We start from the raw sequence: 21,640 nt of genomic DNA, 5'->3' as shown, positions 1-21,640 counted from the left end.
TAATCGCGGCGTATCGTCGCGTTATACGCTAGAAGCAAGTTCGCCGCGCGTCGCGCGGACAACGGTTAACGGTGAATCTCCGCCGGTGAGTGAATTCGAACGATTTGAAGTCCGCAGTTCCTCAAGTCCGAACCGCTTTTCGTGCTGTAATTGAGCTCACGTCATTATTTATTAAGGGGGTTCCCTGGTCGATTTCGACGTTAACGTATATATCTCCTAATATCGAAGTATACGTATCTCAAACGCAAAAACGGGCTTAACAGCTCCATTCTATACACAGTTCTAAATAAAAACACTTCAATGCATCTTCATTTGACGCAGAAATAAAGAAATGCAGGCATGAATTCTACAAATTTAATATTGTGATTGCGTGAAAAACAGCCGATTTCTTTATTTCAGCGTTAAATGAAAATGTATTGGAGTTCTTTTGTTCAAAATTGCACGTGTAGAATGTAGGGCTGTTAAGCCCTTTTCCTCGTTTGAGATTATACGTGAACTTCGAAGTTTGGAGATATATGCGTCAACGTCGAAATCGACCAGGGCACGTCCTTTAAATTAAACTATTCAATAGATGCAGATAATCAGGCGGTAAGAAACAGAAAGAGTTATAAGTGCTGTAATACGGGAACCCAAATCATCGGCTAACACAAGCCACGTGCGCGTGGATTACGATTATAAGCTGCGTGATCTGATCGGCGATATCGTTCTACGTATAACGAACTGTACGGTGTACATAATAATAATAATATAACCACGGCAATTGCCGGATGATAAAAAGTCGACGTGAGTATATATGTATACTATTATACCTTATACTGCACAAATAACGGTGCGCAGCGAGAGCTGGGGAAATCCCGGGATCGACGAAGAGGATTAATCGTGGAAAAGCGGCGTGATTATATGGCCGCGATGATGCCCTCGGCGATACGCAGGACGCGACGAATCTCGGTGGTGGCTGCAGGGCACCGATTGAGATAAGCTACTGAAGGATGAGGGTGAGCCCGATCTTCCTTACCGCTGCCTGCACCTCCTGGCTCGGCGTCGCCGCGGCCGATCGGTCTCCCCAGGTCGAACTCTCGACCGAGTACTTCCTCGTCCCCCAAGTCCCGGACCGCACCGGCGGCGTCAGCGTTGCCAGCGTCGTCAGCGTCCCGGGACCCAACCGGACGATATCCATTTTTAGGGGTGGACAACCGGGCCGGAACGGAGCCGGTGGATTCGCCCATCCGACGGCGCAATCTCTTCTTCGTCAGCAGCCCTGGGCTCTGCCGCTTGCCGCCCTAAGTGCCGCTGCCATGATATTCATGGCCGGTTTTGAGGTCTTCGTTTTGCTCAAGGTACAAAACAATGGTCGGGCGACGTTGGGTGTAATTCAAATTTCAAACTCGACCGTCGGATTGCAACATATGTAAATTAAACACTTTGCAATCTTGAAACTGCCAGTACATTTTTCAACAAAATTCTTATCAATTGTTATCTGAACTTTCAATTTTACACACGTTGATTAATCAATTTTCATAATCACTAACGATTTTTGCCTGTATCAATCTTGGTTCCTGCATTACTGAAAAGAATTTTTTCATTTGCCTTGAGCGAATTAATAGTTAATGGTTGAGTAGCTTTGTCGAATAAATTCTAATTACTTCTGGATTACCACGAATTAACATGTGCTCAGAATGTCTGATTCATTATAATTGCTCTTTTTCTATTCAAATTAGCTGTCGTATTATTGTAATTTGAATGTACATGGGTAGAGGGAGAAAAATAAGTAGAGCCTGGAATAGACGGAGTTATAATCGCTTTCCATTTTCAAGCAGTTATCCTGTAGTGGAATTTGCATATACCTATGTATAGTTTCAAGAGATTGTCCCGGTATGTACTTGAGGATGGTTTGTATACGGTATTGATACAAGCTACAAACTTGCAGGTATCTATTCTAATTAAAATACAAACGATTAGTTGCTGATCTATGAACAAGATTGCATTTATACCAACTCTTGCTGCATAGAGAGTGTTATACAGTCAGCGGATGCAACCTCAAGAAATTATTTGAGCATTATTTCAAGAATTCAAATCCACAACATATTCACATGCAGATTAAACTTGGAAAGCATGTATGTAGCAAACCATATTTCTGTATAAGGATATTGATGTTCGGATCTAGTCCATAGTAGAAAACTATATGGAATTATGCTGCATTTAGTGTTTCTTTAAATGTAAGGATACGAATTGAAAAATTGGGTAACATACAAATGCTTGAATAATTATTTATACCCTGTGATTACAGGCTCGAGCTGCCGTCCCTAGCAGAAGACATTTGTTTTTGGGTCAAGTATTGCTGTTGGGATTGTTCCTTCTTGCTGGGCTATCAGCTGCGCCGTCTCTGGCCCCGAATCCCATCTCTTGTGGAGCCCTTCGCCTCATTGGCCTCCCTGCAGCTCTAGTATTCGCAGCGCTTCTTGTAAAGTGCGTTTTCCTACTCTCGTTGAACAGCGGCGTGTATTTGCCCGCACCCTATCAGGTATGCATGACTATCTTCTCTCTTAATAGTCAGAACAAATTCCTATGCAGAGATTTTTACAGAGAATAACACCGCAATTGCATTACTACACATTCTTCAGCTCTATTATGAATTCTTTTACAGGCATTGGTGCTGGTTTTTGCTATTCTAGTTCAAGTCGCCATAATTGGTCAATGGTTTTATGGCACTCCATCAAATACCAACCCATTGTCTAGTGCCTCGGAATCTACCAGCCATAGCGTACGTCTCATACCCTCTTCGATAGCCTCCCCTCTACCTCCACCACCGTCATCATCAGCACCAGCATTCACGTCGCCTGGGGATCACCCGATGCAACAATGTTGCTGCAGTACTCCGGTCGGCCATCTCGTTGCCTCGCTAGGTTATGCGAGTATGTTGCTGATCTCAGTTGGCGGTCTAGCGATCAGGGCACGAGGGCTTCGAGATAACAACGGAGAAGCAGCGTTTATAGGACTGGCAGTAGGCGCTTCGCTTCCTGTATGGGTCTCTGGCGGAGTTGGGGCTCTTACTGCCCGTGAAGAGAACCGTGAAGCTTGGCTAGCCTACGCACTTTTGGCCACATCCCTCCTTGTGTTTCTACTCATGTTTTTACCCAAGGGACGACAGCTCGCTGCCCTTGGAAGAGAAAACGCCACTGTTGTTACTCATGGCAATCCACACGATAGGGATGACGGGCTCAGTTCGCTGCCGGCCAGCGGGTACTCACCATCCTTCTTTCACTTCAAACCGCCAAATGATACTCTGGAGTCTAAAATGCTGCCCTGTCATCAAAGCACAGGTTAGTTAAATTCAGGGATTCAGTCTTTAATGGTAAAACATTTTCTAACTACATTAACCCTGAACGGTTCTCTGCAGATTTTTTAACAAAAATCTATAATGTTATGCAATATTTCAGTTTTTCAACAGCTTATGTCAAATTTTAGACCGTGTGCTGAAAAACTTGAACATTCAATAAGTATCTAGATACAGTAATTATTATTTGATATCTATCCGATTCTATTTTATTCCAGACCGTGTTGCCCTGGTGTCTTCTGGTATTCCAAACTGTACAGCGTGTAGATGCAGTGCTAATCAACTTTACCCTGAAGGTATGCATGCGTATGCATCAATGTTGCAGCAATAATGCATAAACCTTTCGTCATCCATATAGCTATGTCATTTTATACATAGACGCTGAAATATTTTAGTCATAGTCGTATTATAGTCGACTCTGCACACGGAATGTTGTTTCATGTGCGGTCACCCGTCAAACCGTAGAGATGTACAAGAATCGTCGTGAGATTATGAAACGGAAACAAGCATTTTTGAGGGGCAGCAGCCGTGCATACCGCTACAATACGCGCATTGCACACACAGCTGTATTAGAAGTATTAGACATAGTTCTTTCCGCGTTGGTAGTTCCACATTTCTGTTATTTGCGAGTTTTAAAAGTGGTTTTTCCATTCATATCCAGTCCATAATTCTTACATCGGCTATCAATTTGTTTGCAGATTTGCGTTCAGGACCCGTTGATACTTTTGTTCAATTGCCGCCGGGGATGTATCTGAGACCGGAGGATACTGGAAATTTGTACACAACGATGTCTGCGAATCCAAATGTCTTCTTTCAGAGGGCAGCTCACCCTGGAATGATGTACTGATATTAGAAGACGAAAAATAGTATCGTTAAAAAACATCTGAGACGCAGTTGCCATCGTGCAGAATGAACGTTATTATACGTAATTAAGTATAATTAATGATTACTTCGGTGTTTTGAATAATTAAATATTCAGAGCCTGATCGCTCGTCTACCGTGTAGGCAAATAATAACTTAATCACGTACTATATATTATACTTAAAAGAGTTAGCCAGTAATCTTAATCGATTCAATTAAGGCAAATCAGTGAGAGAAATGTCCTTGACTCATTTCGCAAGTGACTTTATAATAGCAAGATGTACTTATAATATGTTAGAGCATCGGTTTTCTGACAATGAGGTTGGTAAAATAGAAATCGGTGTCTACTAAGTGTGCCGGTATGTGCATTTGAATGTATGTCATGATGAAAGTACACGTATACATGCATACAGTTGCTCGTAATTTCAATATAAACGAGGCAATCAATGAGCCGTTAGTTGAATATCATAATCCACGCTATGCAGGTATTAATTAAAACTATTTATATCCTATGTACGTATAGAAATTGCTTTTATAGAAAGCATGTTATGTATAAATTTTGTTACTACAGAGAACGTTGCGAGACGTAAAAATAATATTCACCGAAATATACGTGCAATTGATGTATACCTATGTATCAATATCATTCCGTACGAATAGGAAACTTTTTTTAGAAATTTAGGGTAGAATTTATTCTTGTAAAATGTACTTTTACAGAAATGTATCTAACTCGCCATTCAGTTTTATAACTTATGCCAACAATACAGCAGAATCACTCACTTACTGCCGACAAGCAGACAAAATACAATCGACCTGACGTTGGTAACGGTCCAAATTGGGTAATTAATTCCTCCGTTTCTACAGTTTTCAACGTTCTTCGAAACAGCGAGAGAATCATTTTTCTTGTCACATTCCCGTAATATTACAGGTATCAATTGAAGTAGGTCTGAATTACCTGGTTATAATTTCGAACAAAATTCTCGAAATACCAGTAAATCTGGCAGTTAATACGGGGTTGAAGTTAAAAACGTTATCGTCATGGAACGTTGGGGAAAAAATCACTACTTTCTTGATTTTACAATGATTTTGACAGTACTAAGATTTCGAAACATGAGTGTGTGTTGTTTGGTTACGGTTTACTGAATTTAAGACACTTCCAAAATCGCAAAATAACGGTTTTTCCTCAGCACGAATTAATCGTTACGAGACCATTACTAACTTCAATATGATCAGTTAAATAAGTTTCACGTTCCGATTACATCGAGACTTCATTTGTTCGAATTCGTAACGAACTTTTGGCGGGATCTGTGACGTCACGACAATAAACAATTGACGAGCGATGGGGCTGCCATTTTGACCGTTACTCAATTGCCGTGAGGATTATTTTCTTCTCGCTGTTAAAAGTCATCGTGTATGAGTGAATTGTTGCAGTTAGTATTCTCCAAAGTGACATAAAAGTGTGCAGAGTGATAAAAGTGCAGCCGTGCAAAGTATTCGTGATATAATTTTGTTATAAATCAGTTTAAATAAATTTTCAAAATTCACGTCCTTCGGCCACGGAAAATGTTTGCCAGTTTCAATTAACTACTGTCTTTTTGGTTCGAAAATATTTATTTCCGTTTAATTTAAGGAGAGCAGTGAAGTTTACTAGTGCATACAGTGAAACTACGCGTCTGCATTCAAGTGTGGCAACAAGCTGTCCTTCTTTGTATCGTTGTCGTCATGCTCAATTGGATTATAATGGATATCGCATCGATTTTAATGATTGTTGAAGAAAGTAAGTACTTGTTTTATCTGATCACCTGCGGCCGGGCGGAAATTTCCGGTTGCCTATACACCGGCGGATTGAAGCTTCTGACGAAACGAATATATAACAAATTATACGTGATAGTCCATTAGTAGAAATTATGAAATCTGGATTTTCTTAACGATCACGCAGCTCAGTGTCGAACTAGAACAACATTTCCACCATGATATCGTTCATTGTCTAAACTGATACTGAATTTGAATTAAAAATCGCGCTAACTGACAGGCTATTTCAAGCAGTTGGCGCGCGCTGCGCATCGTCTGACGTGCGTTTGTTTCTCATTGGAAAACATGACGTGCAGAAGTCGCGTGTAGTCAGTTTGACGTGTGTACACAGGCATGTGATATAATAATGAAACGGTTGTTTGACACCGTGTCGTTAGAACGAAGAAATCCTGCTAACAAATTCTCAAACATGAGGTGAACTACGTGAATCCGAATGAACAGATTTACTTACAGAGTCCTTGTGATCCATTGCGATACTATAACCTGCCCGCGTAGCGACGCGTAAAGTTGAACGAAAAGAATCACGACAACGAGAATAATAATCATATGTTATTTTACCTGTTATTATTATTGTTATTATTATCACCGTCGTCATTGATATACGGTTGTAAATTTCTTACGGAAATATTTACTTACGCACGTGGTGAAAGTTTTTTGGATAACCCAGTTCGACGATAACGTATATGTCATACGCGTATTGCAGTGCAGAGAGAAACTAATAACGATGGCTGAGAAAACCGATAAACTCAGGTGAGTAGAAACCAAGTGTATACTTATAAAATAACCGCTGTTTTTACTCCTGATCGGAAGTCAACTTTTATAATTCTAGGTTTTATTTTGTCACTTGGAACGTTGCTACTAAATATCCCGAACAAGACCTGCACCAACTGCTGGGAATTGGACACAACAATGCGAAAGAACTACCAGACTTCTACGTTGTAGGGTAAGCTTAGATTATTATTGCAACGAGACGATAATGTCATTGAAAACTTGTTGAACTCAATCATTTGCAATAAAACGCAAAAGCGCCAGGCATTTATCGCACTTTGTTGATCAACCATCAAGTTGCGTTAACAAAATATCGTCAGTTTGCAGGAGGTGAAGGCTCAGCCTCAGAATATGGTAATGGGTATGTTTACCGATGATCCTTGGACCAAATCCCTGAGGTAAAGTCTTTAAGAATTGTGTATTTTAATTTTACACATACTGTATTCATACATCGTGTTTCACAAACCATGGTCAATCATTTTCTTTTACAGGGAAACACTCAAGGAACATGATTATATCAAAGTGCGTAATCAGCGCTTACAGGGTCTGGTTTTAAACATTTTTTGTCAGAGACAGCATCTCACTCATCTGCGGCTTATAGAAGCCCAGTTTACAAGGACAGGGTTCGGAGGCATGTGGGTAAGTAAGAGCAGTATTGGTGAAAAAAAACTAAAGTAGGGCCAAAAATTAGTAAAAAGAAAATCACGGCAATTCTGATTTCTGTTGGTAGGGTAACAAGGGTGCCGTTAGCGTGAGGTTGAACATTTACGGGGTCAGTATCTGCGTGGTAAACTCGCACCTAACGCCTCACGATCATCTTCTGGCGGAAAGAATTTCGGATTACAACATGATCCTGAACCAGCATTTGTTCACCACGAAAGACACCAGTAGCATATTTTATCATGAGTAAGGATTTAAAATTTTTTGTTTCAGATTCTTTGATAATTTTGCCCGGCATTTGAAATTTCCGTTTTCTTTTTACAGTTATGTATTTTGGATTGGAGATTTAAACTTTCGACTAAATGGCGAGGAACTGTCGGCAGAGGAGATCGACTTACTGGTTAAAAAGAATCAGCTTGATCTTCTGCTGGACAAAGATCAGTTAATGGCTGTAATGCACAGCGGTGAAGCTTTTAGCGAATTGATCGAAAACGACATCAAGTTTCCTCCGACTTATAAATATGAATTCGGCTCTCAAGAGTTTGATTTCAAGTTAGTACGCATGACCGTAATTCGGAATTATTAACGGAAAACTAAATTTTCCAAAACGTTTGCTTCAAACTCACAAATATCTTATTTTAATTTCTAAATTTTTAGACGTCGGCCATCTTGGACTGACAGAATATTGTATAAAGTTAATACCGACGTCTACGAAGGCATTAGACTGAAGGCGACTCAGTCGACTTACACAAGCCATCCCAGCTACGTGCAATCCGACCACAAACCAGTTACCGGAGAGTTTGAAATAACGGTAAGGAATATCTTTTCTGTTCACTGATAACAATGATTATTTCTCTCTCCATGTCTATTTTTTTTCGGTTCTGTGAAACATATCTGAACTCATGAACTCTGGTGCAGATAAGAGCTGATTACGAGGACCAAGGTGTCACGTTCCTACCACTGACCGAGTGGTTTATCGACGAGGAAAATTCCGTGTCTTACAAACTGACCGGAAGCATAGGACCGTCGTGTGGCGACTGGATCGGTCTTTTCAGAAACGGATTTACAAGCCTCGACGAATACATTGTTTATGAGTACGTTGCACGAGGTGAGTGAAAACTCTGTAAATAGTATTATTACTTCTTCTCAACGCGCAAAGTAGTCATGAAAATATATATTCCAGGCAGAAGTGACGTAGGCTCAGCTCCGCCCGAAACGGACTCGATAACTGATCGTATTTACTTCAGCTACTCCGCGCTTCAAGCGCCTGGTATGTATCAGCTTGTTTACGTCAGGCAGAATGGAAGCACCGTTGGAATTCTGGGTGTGAGTCCACCGTTCCCTGGTTACCGAAGGCTTCAATCGAACCCTTTATGACTCGCAGTTTACCGGGATGCACACACCGCACCAAGATCTTTGCACTTTCCCACATTTCGTTACTTGATTTATCGTTTTTAATCAAAGTTTGATATAGAGCTTATAGCAAAAGACGTGAAATACGGCACGAATCGCGGAATTGTTGTAGAAAACTAGAATCGTTATCGCTACTTTTGAATGGGTAATAACAGTGGCTTTTAATAAACACTGTGAAATTAGTTCCAATGAGATTAGGGTGTTTACTTATTGTTAGTTAACGTTAAGGCTGTCAAAAAAAAAAAAAAAAAATTTAACAAATAGCACACATCAATCTTAATTATTAATTAATGTTGCTATTGTTATGCACTCGATCAAATTCGTCACAATTTTCTAGGTATCGAAAATATTTTCACGTGTCAGCTTTGGGCTTCGTACATGACATTTAGGGTAATTTTTTAATACAGGGTTATCGGTAGTTCAAACAAATTCCTCAACTATCGGTATTTTTATCAATAATAATATTCTTTACTTCACGCACGCGTTCTAGAAATTTAGTATTCTTCTTTCTATTCGTCCTATCCAGTTGTACTCTATTTTAAACGTAAGAAAAAAAAAGAAAAAACTGAACACCAGTTTTTATGCTCAAATTTCAATAGTGTTTGGAAGGGGGAGAAATCGAGAGATAATCGTTAGTTATCAGCCATTCAATCAGAGGTGTGGTGAATAATGCCCCGGGGTGATTTTTATTACCTCCCCGTTGGCGGTGATGTGAATTTTATTGTTATCGGCCAGTTTATTTTTTTTTTCCATTTCTTGGAAAATAATTCCAATCGGTTGGGAAATTTGAATTTTCACGTCTGTGGTAGAAAAAGGCTGAAATTTACTTCTGGGGTACCTGCTTTTTCAAAGTTTATGTATCTACTATATACTTATCGGCATAACTACTCCTCGGCAGGTGCGTCACACAAAAAGATTGTACTATCTAATCTTGCCTATTTTTTTTTTCCTTGTACGTATTGCTGATGCACTGCACGAGGATCATCGGCAGGTATATACTAGGATCGTACTTGTTGTATATTTTTTTTGTCTGTACAGATAAGTAATAGATATTGATCGGTTATCGCTACAACTTTTATGATTATTGCCTTACTAATAATAAAAGTAGAATGGTAAACAAATTGAAACGAACAATTGCTTATTGTTAGTTTTAGACACCTACGCATGTATGTATGTAAATACTTCTCTTTATCCAAAATGGGAAAACAAACGTTAATCAATTAATTATGCAATTAACGGTAAAGACAAACTGTATAGTTTAATACACTTATATTCTTGCTGGTGATATTGAAGATAATGTTTATTTTTTAATCATTTAATATAAGTTTGATCATATCGCGAAAGTTTAAGAAGATTTTTCACGTCAATGGCGAACGCTTTATCTATTTTTATTAAATATTATCGAATAGAATGGTGGATGTAAAATTACGGGTGTGAGGTAAAAAAAAAAAAAAAGCAAAAAAAAAAGTTATAAAGTGATGAAAAAGAATAACATAAGAGTGGTAGAGGGGGATTCCAAACGGAAAAGACGATTTACAAATTACAAATTTTTTCTCATTATCACGCTTTCTTGTTTCCATCGGCGCCTTGAATCGATTTTTATCCGTTCTGTTTCGTTGATATTCACACTTTTTTTCAACTGTACGAATACGATAATACTCGTAATTAAGAAAAATTCTCTGTCATTGGCTAAAGCCAACAATATATTCATTGAAAATAATATTCAGACAGGTAATTGAACGATTTGAAATATTTGGTGTAAAATAAATAATTCTATTATAGCCGATGTATATAATTTATACATACAGAGATATATTTTTGCTGAATACAGTTCACTTTGGTTAATTTATTTATCGCTATTATTGTAAAAATAATAATAACAATAATAGTCATTAAAATGAGAAAATATAAAGCGTATTTTACCAAAGCTTTTCTTTTGTGTCAGGTTCGAAGGAAAATCTTATTTATTTTGAACGATCCAAAAATTTGGTAACTTTGGCGGATATTATTTTCAGTTCCTTTCATCATTTCGTCAAATCAAAAAAAAAAAAAAAATTTCAACGGGTACATGTACAACGAAGCTAGTTTTCTTATTTCTAACTTGCTTCGTTCTCCTCACCGCGATAAAAACAAAAATAACGTGAAATAAGTACGTCATATTTACTTCTATTTTTATGTAAAAATCTTATATGTATATCTATTTACTACGATGGCGTGTGTGCGTGCAGACAGGTATACGTATATCAAGTGAGAATTTCATCCGATATACCCACCAAATTTTTCCATAGTTAAACATAATTTTTTCATGTATTATTATTATTATTATCATTATTATTACACAACTTTTTAACGTTGTTGTAATTCAAAAGAATAAATATAAATTATACCCGCATACAGCAATTAAAACACACGTACACACACACAAACATACACATTGAAGCGAGAAAAAAAAAAGGAAAATAATAATAAACATAAAAGAATAAAAAGAATGGAGATGATGATTTAAATAGCGAGAAAAGATCAAAATAAAATAAGGTCAACAGAAATGATAATAACAATTATACCTGAACACTAAATTTTATCGCATATGTTCCGCGCGATATTAAATTGTATAAAAAGTAAAATAAAAATGCTTTTAAAAACGTACGGTTTACATGTATAAACATTTTTAATTACCGTTATTTACCTATAAATATGCTTATAACATCTCACTGAACTTAATACTTACATTCGTATCAGGATTCCGGCGACAAGGTGTAAAAGTATTCTATACAGTTTATAATGAAAGTTTTATCCCGGTGTGACTTCACCGCCAATTTACCTTTCCGAATCCTTCCGTCGTCTATGCGATGTCGATTTTAAATTAATTATACGTAAATCTAAGGTATTGATTGGCAGTTGCATCAACTAATCACAAGGGTTTTCATGCACCATTAGGATGTCACTGAGTCACGATCCTCGTCGAGTTCGTGCCGTTCGTGACTGACGATAAGAGGGTCATCTCGTTCGCCTTGTCGTCGTCGGATTCGCGCTCGGAACCTATACCAACGAGTTCCTTTATCCTCTGCCATACAAGGGTGCGGACGGCTCGTCTGAGGACGAAGAAACCGAAGACAAAGAGGCCTTGGAGGGCGTTAACCAGGTCGAATATGGACCAGGCGAAGACGTTGCTCTCCGTGAGCATCGACACGAGTTCCATCGACCAGTTGACAACCAGTATCAGGAACAGGGCGAGCGTGAAGAAGAAGGTGAGTCTCAACTCCTTGAAAACTCGACGGTCACGACGATCCGACTCGTTGTTACGCGCCACGCGATTTCGGTCCAATGCTCGCTGGATTTGGGCCATTTTTATACCGGCCATTACGAAGAGCGTCGTGTTCAAGAACACCAGGATGCCAACCGGTACGTAGAAATACGGAAGCGAGTACGTGTCTACTGAAAATTTACAGCCAGTTTTTGAAGACTTCGATTAAGAAATAATGAACAGGTGCAATTTCATCGTCGGTGAATCAACTGCGGTTAGAAGAGGATAAAAAACCGTTTGGAAAGTACGACATTCTTACAATCTGATAAAAATGAAAGTGAGCAAAATCGAATGACACGAAGGCCGTCATATATCGACAGTTCGAGAAACGGTTTTTTATAATTTTTTTTCACGTTCAAAAGGATTTGGTGTTTTTTATCCGAATATAATGTTTTTCGGTTTAAATTTTACTAGTCAATCAGACTCTCAGCAATTGTGTAGAACTATAACATAGATATAAAGGGCAAATGTAATTGTGCCGATCGTAGCTGTTGTGCCGTAGATACTTTCCGAAATATATTTTGATCCACTCTGAAGATAAACCGTTTGTAAAACATTTTTTCATACAATATCTGAATATCCTTACGTCGAACAAAATGAGTGCAAAAACGTTATAATCAGATGAAAAACGCTGGAGTTTAATCCTTTTGAAGTAACCCAATGACAAAGACCTTTTCTGAAGTCGTTGATATCTTATAACTTATAACGCAATTCAAATTTGCTCAGATTCATTTCAACCACGCATGTTGTTCAATTCCTGTTTACCATATTATATAATTGTCGCAAACAACGTCGCTGTATATTTGTAAGAAACGGGTTTTTCTCCGTTCCTAACTCCTGTTCTGGAAGGTGGAGGAGCACGTTCATTCCGAACGATAATCGGTGAAGCATGTCCAAAGAGACCTCGGTGTAGTCAGGCGCCAAAGTAACTTATAGCCTGTACTTACTTATATCAATTTATACACGTATACACTGTTAAATAATACTCACAACCAAACCAGCAGCTCGGCTGCTCGTTTCCGGATCTTTTGACGTAGGTCCACGGTATCGTCGGATTGAGACCCAGAGCCAAGGAGACAACGATGAGAACGGCGGAAAGTCCCCATCCCCAAATTGAGTAGAAGAAGAATACTCTGTAGAGTGGAGGGCTGCGCTCACTAGTGAGAGGAGGGGAGCCTGCTTTGTACCCTCGAATAAGACGCCAACTTTCGACGGTCATAGCGTTGAGCCAAAAGGAGGAGGCAATGAAGGAGAACTGTATGACGAACGCTGAAAGTAGTATGAAATAAAGATGACAATGAAAGGTACGTTAGGAAAAAAAAATCAATAATGCCGAAGTTAGTAACGTTAATGTATAACGAATCGTCGATACAAAAGTAACCGTTTCACTGCTTTAGAATATTACTGGAGACGTTGAATTTACAAAATCTGAGTCATCTGATGCTACATTATGGTTTGCTTGATTTCAGATTATTCCAAAGATGGGCGAATAGCGAGTTTTTCGAAAAATCCATCAATACAGTAACGCTAAAAACTTCAATCTGTTACAAATCAAGATTTCCTCGCATGATCGTCGAGACACCAACCTGCCGATACGCAAGCGTTCTGATCGAACGACTGTCCACTAAGCTGTAGTAACGCCAGGGTGAGAAAAGCCACCGCAAGACATCCGGAGTAGCAGCATAGATTCATGCCATGTACGTCGCAGATCTGCCGCGTTATCACGTACGAGATGATCGTTGCCAGGAGAAATGGGACCGAAATCAGGAGACCGATTGCGTACATAGCGAGCCGCGTGTCCGCTGTAACTACTTTAAGTTCTGCGAAATTAAGTGGAAGCTACGTGACCGAATGGAACCAAATCGCAAATTGCGAGCTCGACACTTTTTTCCACCAATTGAACAACCGCTGTCTACGATTATCCGCTTACCTGGCTGGTAGCAGCCCATGACGACCAATCTTCCATCGGACACGACCTCCATGCAGTAGTCTTGACCAGGTTGAAGCATCCGCACGTTATTCAGCGGCGTGAAAACGCTCCCGTTCATCATGAGGTGATACTCGTCCTCCGCTATCGTCAACGGATCCATTATGTACCTGAGATTATTGAATCGCAAAACGTTGAAGGATATTTTAAGATTTGTTCGAAAAGTGTTGAGAAGGAGAGAGGAAACAGAGGAGGATCCTTAAGTTACTGTTATGCAATATTAGGTGTACGTATACCAAGTATCGATTGTAATATATTACGAACACGGATTCAAGGATCCAGAATTTTGTTGTAGTATTAGCATAATTCATTTGCATTCCTCTCCGTGCAACGGAACGCGATTCTTTCTGACATCACGGAATTCCACCGACGTGCGTGACAGAATTTATATTGTAGTATAACGCGGGTTTCTTTCCTCATTCGCTCCTACGTATAATACAGAGGTGTGCATATAATATACCATATTTAATTTTAGCCCAACTTTTCTTTTCGCATTCCGCGCAACCTTGACTCTGCCGTATATTTTACAAGTTTCGTGGCCGAGCGGTCCGCCGCTAAGAGTGAATGAATTACCTGTAGCTTACAGTTTTAGCCGCGTGCTCCGGGTACAGTATAACCCTTTGAGTCATAGCGGTAAGTATACTTCTATACACATTTTTAGTATGTTTAGAGAACTTTTCAATATATTTCTTTTGCGGTTTTTGATAGCGTAATAATAGATTTTTAATACGCAAGAGTAATTATTGCGATATAATGTATATCATTATTGTTAGAAATAAATTGATTGAGAAAAATCGTGAAAATTGAAGGAATAATTCATTTCCGAAAAAAGTTACCTCTCTACACGTACACACTTTTTACATCAATTGTCTGTTTTTCGGGTCGCTGATTACGAATCTGAAATCCGATTTTACAAATTCAAGATGGCGGATCCAATATGGCTGACGAAAATTTTTAACGCGATCGAATCCGGAGACAAAACTCAGTCCAAGGGTTTCTTGAGTTGCTGATTACGAGTCTGAAAATCATGTTCTGAAAATTCAGTATGGCAAATCCAATTAGCTACCCCCAAAAACCCCTGCATTGAGTTTTTTGTCCGTATTCGTTCAAATTAAAAAATTTCGTTCACCATATTGGATCCACCATCTTGAATTTCCAAAATCTGATTTCAGACTTGTAATCAGCGAGTCCAAAAACCATAGAATCCTATCTTGTCACAAAATTTGACTCAGCACAGTAATGCGTGACAACAGGTTTAAGTACAAAATTCATAAATAATATGCCGATATTATATAAAGAAACGAGAAACAAGTAGCAATATTACCGTCGTGTTTTACATACGATTAAAATAACGATGTGCAGTCTGCTTAACTAAAAACTTGCAATATATTATCTTCACTAATATGCCAATTAACACTTGCGTACAAAGTTTGCAAGATACGCAGATTTGAGCCAGAATTTTTTCTCATCATCCCGAATCGAGTTACTTGGGAGTTGAATTCTGACACCTGACAAATATATAAACTTATAAGAGGCACCGGCGTAATATAATACCTTACAAATATCGCCTGACATAACATAGAGTTAACGTTTGCATCAAGAGATCGTAGGTGAAATCGTAAATTTGCATATACCCTCTCAGTATTAGTCAATTGAAATTCTTCGACACCAGCGTCATAAGCGAGGAACTTGCAGCGGACCAATTTAATGAAGGTCACCGAACTGAATATTACAACTGAAGCGTAAGTCCGTCATCTATAATGAATTATTGACCCTATGAGATCGTACTTGTAAATTCTTGTAATTCTTATTACGCATCGGTGCAACCTTGTACGCATGTTGAAACAACGCTTTATACGTCTAGTCGCTTCTTGACCCTGCATAAATCATCGCAATTCTCAGGTTTCCTCGAATTTCCGCAGAACAAGAATACCGTTGCGATGTTCGTTAGATCGTCATCGCGATATTGGTTCAATTTTTTTTTTTTATTCTACGTCTTTAATCACTCATCCAACTTTCGGCCAGCATTTTTGGATCGAAATTTCGAATCATTGTATTAGCATTTTGGATATGTTATAGCGTACACCAAGTATAAAAATCCTCAAATTTTCAGGCTTGTAAGCCATTTTCAAAATAGATCCGCAGGAAATGAGGAAAAAAAAACCTCCCGCATATTCGACGTATTCAAATGAAATTCATGTTTTACGAGAAGAGACTTTTTCCAGCCGAAATCATTGATTCAATGTACACTTATATCATATTATCCAAATTGCCAATTCACGCGGTACGATTCCACAACGATTGCGATTGGATGATTATGTCAGTTAGGTGCATTGTTAAATTAATACTAACTTTCCATATCGGCAAGGTATTCCGATGACCGCGACGAATTGGGGTTGACTCAATCCTGGAACCAACAGTCCGGAATGATTGAAGTCGCTGAAGAACGGTGAGTAATCGTTTTTCTCGTTCAGTCGCGGGTCTTCGCATCGATTTTCACCCGGATTATCATCATCGTTAAAACGATACAATTGACCAACCGGGCAGCACTTTCCAACAAGGGGCCAGCTGGTGTTGTGCAGAGATTTAATCCTCTCGATGTCACCGCCAAAAGTCGTCTGTTCGCATAAATATTATTATTATTATTCAGGTTAATCGATTGCGAATATCGATGCTAACGCAAGCAATCAACTGTATTCAAATTTGTCCTCAAAATTTCAAAACTCCAACCAACGACTGACCCTCGTCATTTAAAAATTGGCAAGATAAGGGGATTTGTCTCAATATGTACCCGGGGCGCTGATCGATCGGCTTATCGATCTTCTTGATCACTTCATGGACTATAACGATACATACGTGTATTTATATATATACAGATACATCGACGATGAGGTTCCTTGTTCAGAAAAGTTGATAACAAGAAAGTGCTCGTTATACGTGCATGTCGCGGTTAATTTTGTCGTAAGTTTGCAGGAAATGTTATAATTAAGATTGTTATTTCACAACTTTGCATTCGGTATTTTCTCCGACAGTTGCGGCGTATGATACATACGTATATGGGTAACAAAATGAGGTGCGAACGTGACTCCATAAATTTGTATAACGTCGGTGGATCCCTTTCCAAGCATTGTTTCGTTATCTTGGCGTTATTGCACGTACTTTGTAATCTCGAGTCGATATATTGTGCACATGTGGATAAAACCGTGACACGATTTACTTATGCAAACATAAGTACCGTAGTTTAAAGAGTGCGTATTGTAATCAGACTGAAGTTAGTAACGTCAACGAAACATTGGGGGAAAAAATTACTATTTTGAAAGTTTATAGTGACTTTGAAGCAGTCAAGTTTTCAAAATATGAATACGCTTTGTCTTATTATGATATATTATGATACATTATTAATTTTTCCGAAACTTAAATCATTACAATAACGTTACAAACTTCAGCCTCGTTATATATGTTGTTAGGGATTTCATCAAACTGTTGACTCACAGTTACTTGCAACGCATGTTATATATTGTGTTGTACGCATACAGGCTGGCCACAAATTTTTGAGAAAAAAAAGTACAATGACATTTTCAGGTTTCCCAGTTCTAGTAAGTTACTAAGACCTAAATCGTTCAGCTTATCAACTCTACATTCGGTTCAAATTCAATTCGAATTGAAAATAAATGTAATGTAAAAAAATTGTAAATCGTTTCTAATTCCCATGATAGAAAACTGATACATCCAGGTTTTCAAAGCGTGTGGCCACCCTGAGAATACACAACTCTAACCTCGAAAAACGTCAATTCCCAGAAAACAAAAGTATCTAGACCCCGGTTCACGTTGAAGTTGGTGTAACGTTACCGTAAAGATTCATGCCGAGGAAAAAAATCGTTATTTCGCGATTTTCAAATTGTCCGAAATTCGGTGAACGGTAATAAAACAAATCTTACTCATATTTTGAAATATTATTTTCTTCGTAGTCCAGTCATCGTAAAATTAAGAAAATAGTGATTTTTCCCCCGATGTTTCGTTACGATAGTGTTACTAACTTCAACCAATCGATACTGAAGGCAAAAGTACCTACACACCAATTTTTGACCCTGACCCATTTTCATTTCGATCGATCGACGAGGCGTGCGGCTGTAATATATAATACCGACTTCCTCGAATCTACGAATCACATGTGTCACGCACTTTTCCCCGAGTACCAAATGCGGTTACACGCAAATTCTTAATAAATAACTGTATAACGGAGGCTTCGCGAGGACCTTGACGACTCTCTTTCACGTTAGTCGTTCGTACGGGACTTGAAACGCCCGTTTATTTCATCGTGCGGCAAAACTCCGGACCGCGAAAGGAAATTCAATGTCTATGTGTGATGCAATCGTCAGTTTCATTCAAAAGTTGAATTACACCGAATAACGACTCATCGCATTGATTCGATCATTTTTTTCACCAGATTGAAGTTAGTAACGCTATCTTAACGAAACATTGGGAAAGAAAATCACTATTTTCTTATTTTTACGGTGACTTTGACGGAACGAAAAATTCATAATATGAGTGTCCTTTGTTTTATTACGGTTTTATGAATTTCAAACAATTCTAAAATCAGAAAGTTTAACGGTTTTTCCTCGGCATGAATCGTTACACTTTAACGTTACTGACTTCAACATTGTTCTTTTTCTTCATTTACAATGCATTTTGCGATTTGAATAACGCTTACATTACTGATTAGCAGAAAAATCAATTCTCAAATCGAAAACATTTATATGATTATTTAATTATAATTTGATAGCTAATCGAGTAATTGTTAAAACAGTCTTTGTAGGTTTGGTTATTTTTCAATGACCGCTAATTCCTCGAAATGTTGTTATATATATATTACTTCTTGTTGTTTTTTTTTCACATAATATAGCTGTCTTAAAAAATCTCACGAATCAAGTAAAAAAAATAAATGAGTAAATAACCGCGCAATTTCAATAAGCGTATATTATATATATTCAGTGTTCATTTTTCTGTCATTAATGAAGAATTTTTTCTTCTATTCCTCAACGCGTACCGCAAATTGCGACGATTCAGTAACGCTTCTACCCAAAAGCTGAGAAATTTTGTCTCTTTCTTCTTTTAGAACATAGATAAAAACACTTCATAGATTCTTTTTTTCTTTTTCTCATAACTAACGGCGATCACAAAACGAGGAAAATATTGTCTTTTATTTGAGTAAAAGCTTGAATATAACAAGATGAACACGATCGTAAAACAAAATGTATACTGCAGGAATATATCATTTTATTTCGTAGATTTTATAATTAAGAACATTTGAAGTTCAATATGAAATATTCGTTGCTGATTTGATCATTCGTAGTTGTATTTTCTTTATTTACCTAATTGCAAGTGATACGAAATTAAAAACTGCATGCATAATTGAGCAAATACTACGCGTATTTGCATCATCTCCAAGTTTCCAAAGCGACAATCGCAACACGTTAATTAAATTCCATCGAGTCGGTTGGCGAGAATTAAAATAACAATCTCGATAAAGTTTTCGATGATATTGATAATCGGAATGGGAGTAAGAAAGATGGAAAAAAAAAAAAAAGATCAACTGACGCGAAATTATTTGACGGTAACTAGAAAGTAAACGTTTCGATTTTCTACTTCACTCCAGAGATCGAATTCGATGAAAATTCATAAATATATGAAAACAATTACTCTATAATTAATCAAGTTTAGCTTACCAGGTTGAAAGATATGATCACCGGCTCCTTAGCCGATGAAACTGATATTTCAAAGCAGAAACTGCAGGCTAGGATGACGAACCACAGTCGAAACATGTTCACTGCTTTTAATTAAAGGTATCTTATTTTTTTTCTTCACTGACAAAAAAAAACAAACAAACTGAAACCGATATAATTTCACCACAAACACAATCGACGATGTTTATTTTCCGAAGAACTATGTTTTCCTCACGTTATCACAATTCGGAATAATTATATTGTCATTGAAAAAAAAAAAAAAAAAAAATCGATAATCATTATATTACGCGGGAAAACTGAGATTCGAAATGACCGATTTCCGGCTGTTTTTTTCTTGTTATTGAAAATTTTTTTTTTTTATTACTCTTCTTACTCTTCTTTCGGCTGTATTATATATATATATACCCTACTCGATAATTCTTATCCCGCGGTTGCACCATTCTCTTATTTATCCAAATTCCTCCGTCGATTATTCTGACTTATTTCCGGTTACCGGATCTCGGCGCGCGCTTGCGCGCTTTCACGAATGAAAGAATCTTGTACGCCGATTGGACGGACGAAAAGAGAGAGAAAAATAAATAAAACAAAAAAAAAAAAAAAAAAACAAACAAACACTGCCGTCGTCCACCGCTAACGAAATATGCTTATTCGACAACGACGACGACGACGACGAGGATAACGTAGAATAAAATCTTCAAGATACAGTTATTTCGGCGAATTGATCGCTGCTTGTTACAGTTTCGCAGCAGCTCCGATGCTTAAGCGTCGATCGTTTTCGGCCGGCGTCTCGAACCGAACTGGGATTAAAATCGCCGGAGGATCGCTAGTTGAACAAGTTTCGAACAACAGACACGTGATCGATCCCCACCACTCGTACCGACAGACACGGTTTTTCCTCTTAGCGCCTTCGCGTTTTTCGAGCCAATCCGGACACGGATATACAATACAGCAGTTTATATACCTATGTAATGTACACGTGTACAGGTGTACAGATGTATTTTTAATTGCACGTACGTAACGGCGGTAATAACACGAAGATACACGCACGCGACTCCCCCGCGATTCACGAGCCATTTTTCTTATCACGCCTGACGCATGAATCGCAGTATTGAATGTTTAACCCTTGCGCTTCACACCTCGCGTGTTATATATTGTTACATTACATTTCAGGAGAAATCAGCCGTCCTTGGCTCGATGGAATTTTGAAGATGAAACGAAGAGGAAAAACGAATGATAAAACAACGATATACGGGAAAATGAGTCGCTCTGGTAAAAAAAAAAAAATTATAACCCAATGAATTTTGAATGCTTTGAGCTTAAAATCGACCGAGTAACTATCAAGCTACAGGTATTTAAAAGAAAATAATAAATATGGAGATATCGCGCGATGAGGAAAAGGCATTACTCATTCGATTTTTTCCTCCTTCCACCTTCTTCGCTCGACCCAGGACTGTTTTTTTTTTCCTTATTTTTCTTTCTTGTATCCTCTGGAAGTTTCCACATTTTTATTTAATCAATCAAGTACGCGTTAAGTCACATTAAATTAAAAATCATTCAACCCGCAATGATTACGAAATACCCCAACGATTGTACAAACATGTATAATTATTATACGGCATAAAAGTGACAATTTTTTTTTTCTCACCTTTTGCATATTTTTCAAATTGTAGAACTACGTGTAGGTAACATAATATCGGTATCTACGTCTGTCCGACAAAAATGACGGAGGCAAGGTCGAGGTGCAGAATTCCAGATGT

The 21,640-nt window shown here is 38.2% G+C and overlaps 3 protein-coding genes across 9 annotated transcripts; 2 read left to right on the top strand and 1 right to left on the bottom strand.

The window, feature by feature from the left end:
• Positions 1 to 989: 989 nt before the first annotated feature.
• LOC124305200 (uncharacterized) lies at positions 990 to 5,152 on the top strand. The gene is made up of 5 exons (XM_046764334.1): positions 990 to 1,337; positions 2,288 to 2,521; positions 2,645 to 3,320; positions 3,553 to 3,630; positions 4,033 to 5,152. Exons 1-5 carry the CDS (start codon positions 990 to 992, stop codon positions 4,179 to 4,181), a joined length of 1,485 nt encoding a protein of 494 aa, XP_046620290.1. The 3' UTR covers positions 4,182 to 5,152.
• On the bottom strand, positions 3,143 to 20,020 carry LOC124305197 (G-protein coupled receptor Mth2-like). Of its 6 annotated transcripts, none has more exons than XR_006908341.1 (7): positions 19,866 to 20,020; positions 16,492 to 16,757; positions 14,083 to 14,249; positions 13,739 to 13,972; positions 13,143 to 13,421; positions 3,555 to 4,164; positions 3,143 to 3,303 (listed from the first exon to the last, which is right to left on the bottom strand). XR_006908341.1 is itself a non-coding variant. In XM_046764330.1 (7 exons), exons 1-7 carry the CDS (start codon positions 19,959 to 19,961, stop codon positions 6,694 to 6,696), a joined length of 1,155 nt encoding a protein of 384 aa, XP_046620286.1. In that variant the 5' UTR covers positions 19,962 to 20,020; the 3' UTR covers positions 6,614 to 6,693. The 6 variants fall into 6 exon arrangements, 5 of the variants coding, with proteins under 5 accessions (XP_046620286.1, XP_046620287.1, XP_046620283.1 ...); XM_046764330.1 differs by lacking the exons at positions 3,143 to 3,303; positions 3,555 to 4,164 and adding exons at positions 6,614 to 6,735; positions 12,213 to 12,283; XM_046764331.1 differs by lacking the exons at positions 3,143 to 3,303; positions 3,555 to 4,164 and adding exons at positions 9,705 to 9,914; positions 12,213 to 12,283.
• Positions 6,627 to 11,467, top strand: LOC124305202 (inositol polyphosphate 5-phosphatase K-like). Of its 2 annotated transcripts, none has more exons than XM_046764336.1 (9): positions 6,627 to 6,757; positions 6,837 to 6,950; positions 7,096 to 7,173; positions 7,267 to 7,414; positions 7,506 to 7,681; positions 7,760 to 7,987; positions 8,093 to 8,246; positions 8,354 to 8,543; positions 8,619 to 11,467. In XM_046764336.1, exons 1-9 carry the CDS (start codon positions 6,732 to 6,734, stop codon positions 8,810 to 8,812), a joined length of 1,308 nt encoding a protein of 435 aa, XP_046620292.1. In that variant the 5' UTR covers positions 6,627 to 6,731; the 3' UTR covers positions 8,813 to 11,467. The 2 variants fall into 2 exon arrangements, with proteins under 2 accessions (XP_046620292.1, XP_046620293.1); XM_046764337.1 differs by having other exon boundaries at positions 8,354 to 8,529; positions 8,619 to 8,751.
• Positions 20,021 to 21,640: the final 1,620 nt, after the last annotated feature.

Source organism: Neodiprion virginianus, chromosome 5 (assembly GCF_021901495.1).
Source record: "Neodiprion virginianus isolate iyNeoVirg1 chromosome 5, iyNeoVirg1.1, whole genome shotgun sequence".
Taxonomy (NCBI): domain Eukaryota; kingdom Metazoa; phylum Arthropoda; class Insecta; order Hymenoptera; family Diprionidae; genus Neodiprion; species Neodiprion virginianus.
This window is presented reverse-complemented; position numbering and strand designations above follow the sequence as displayed.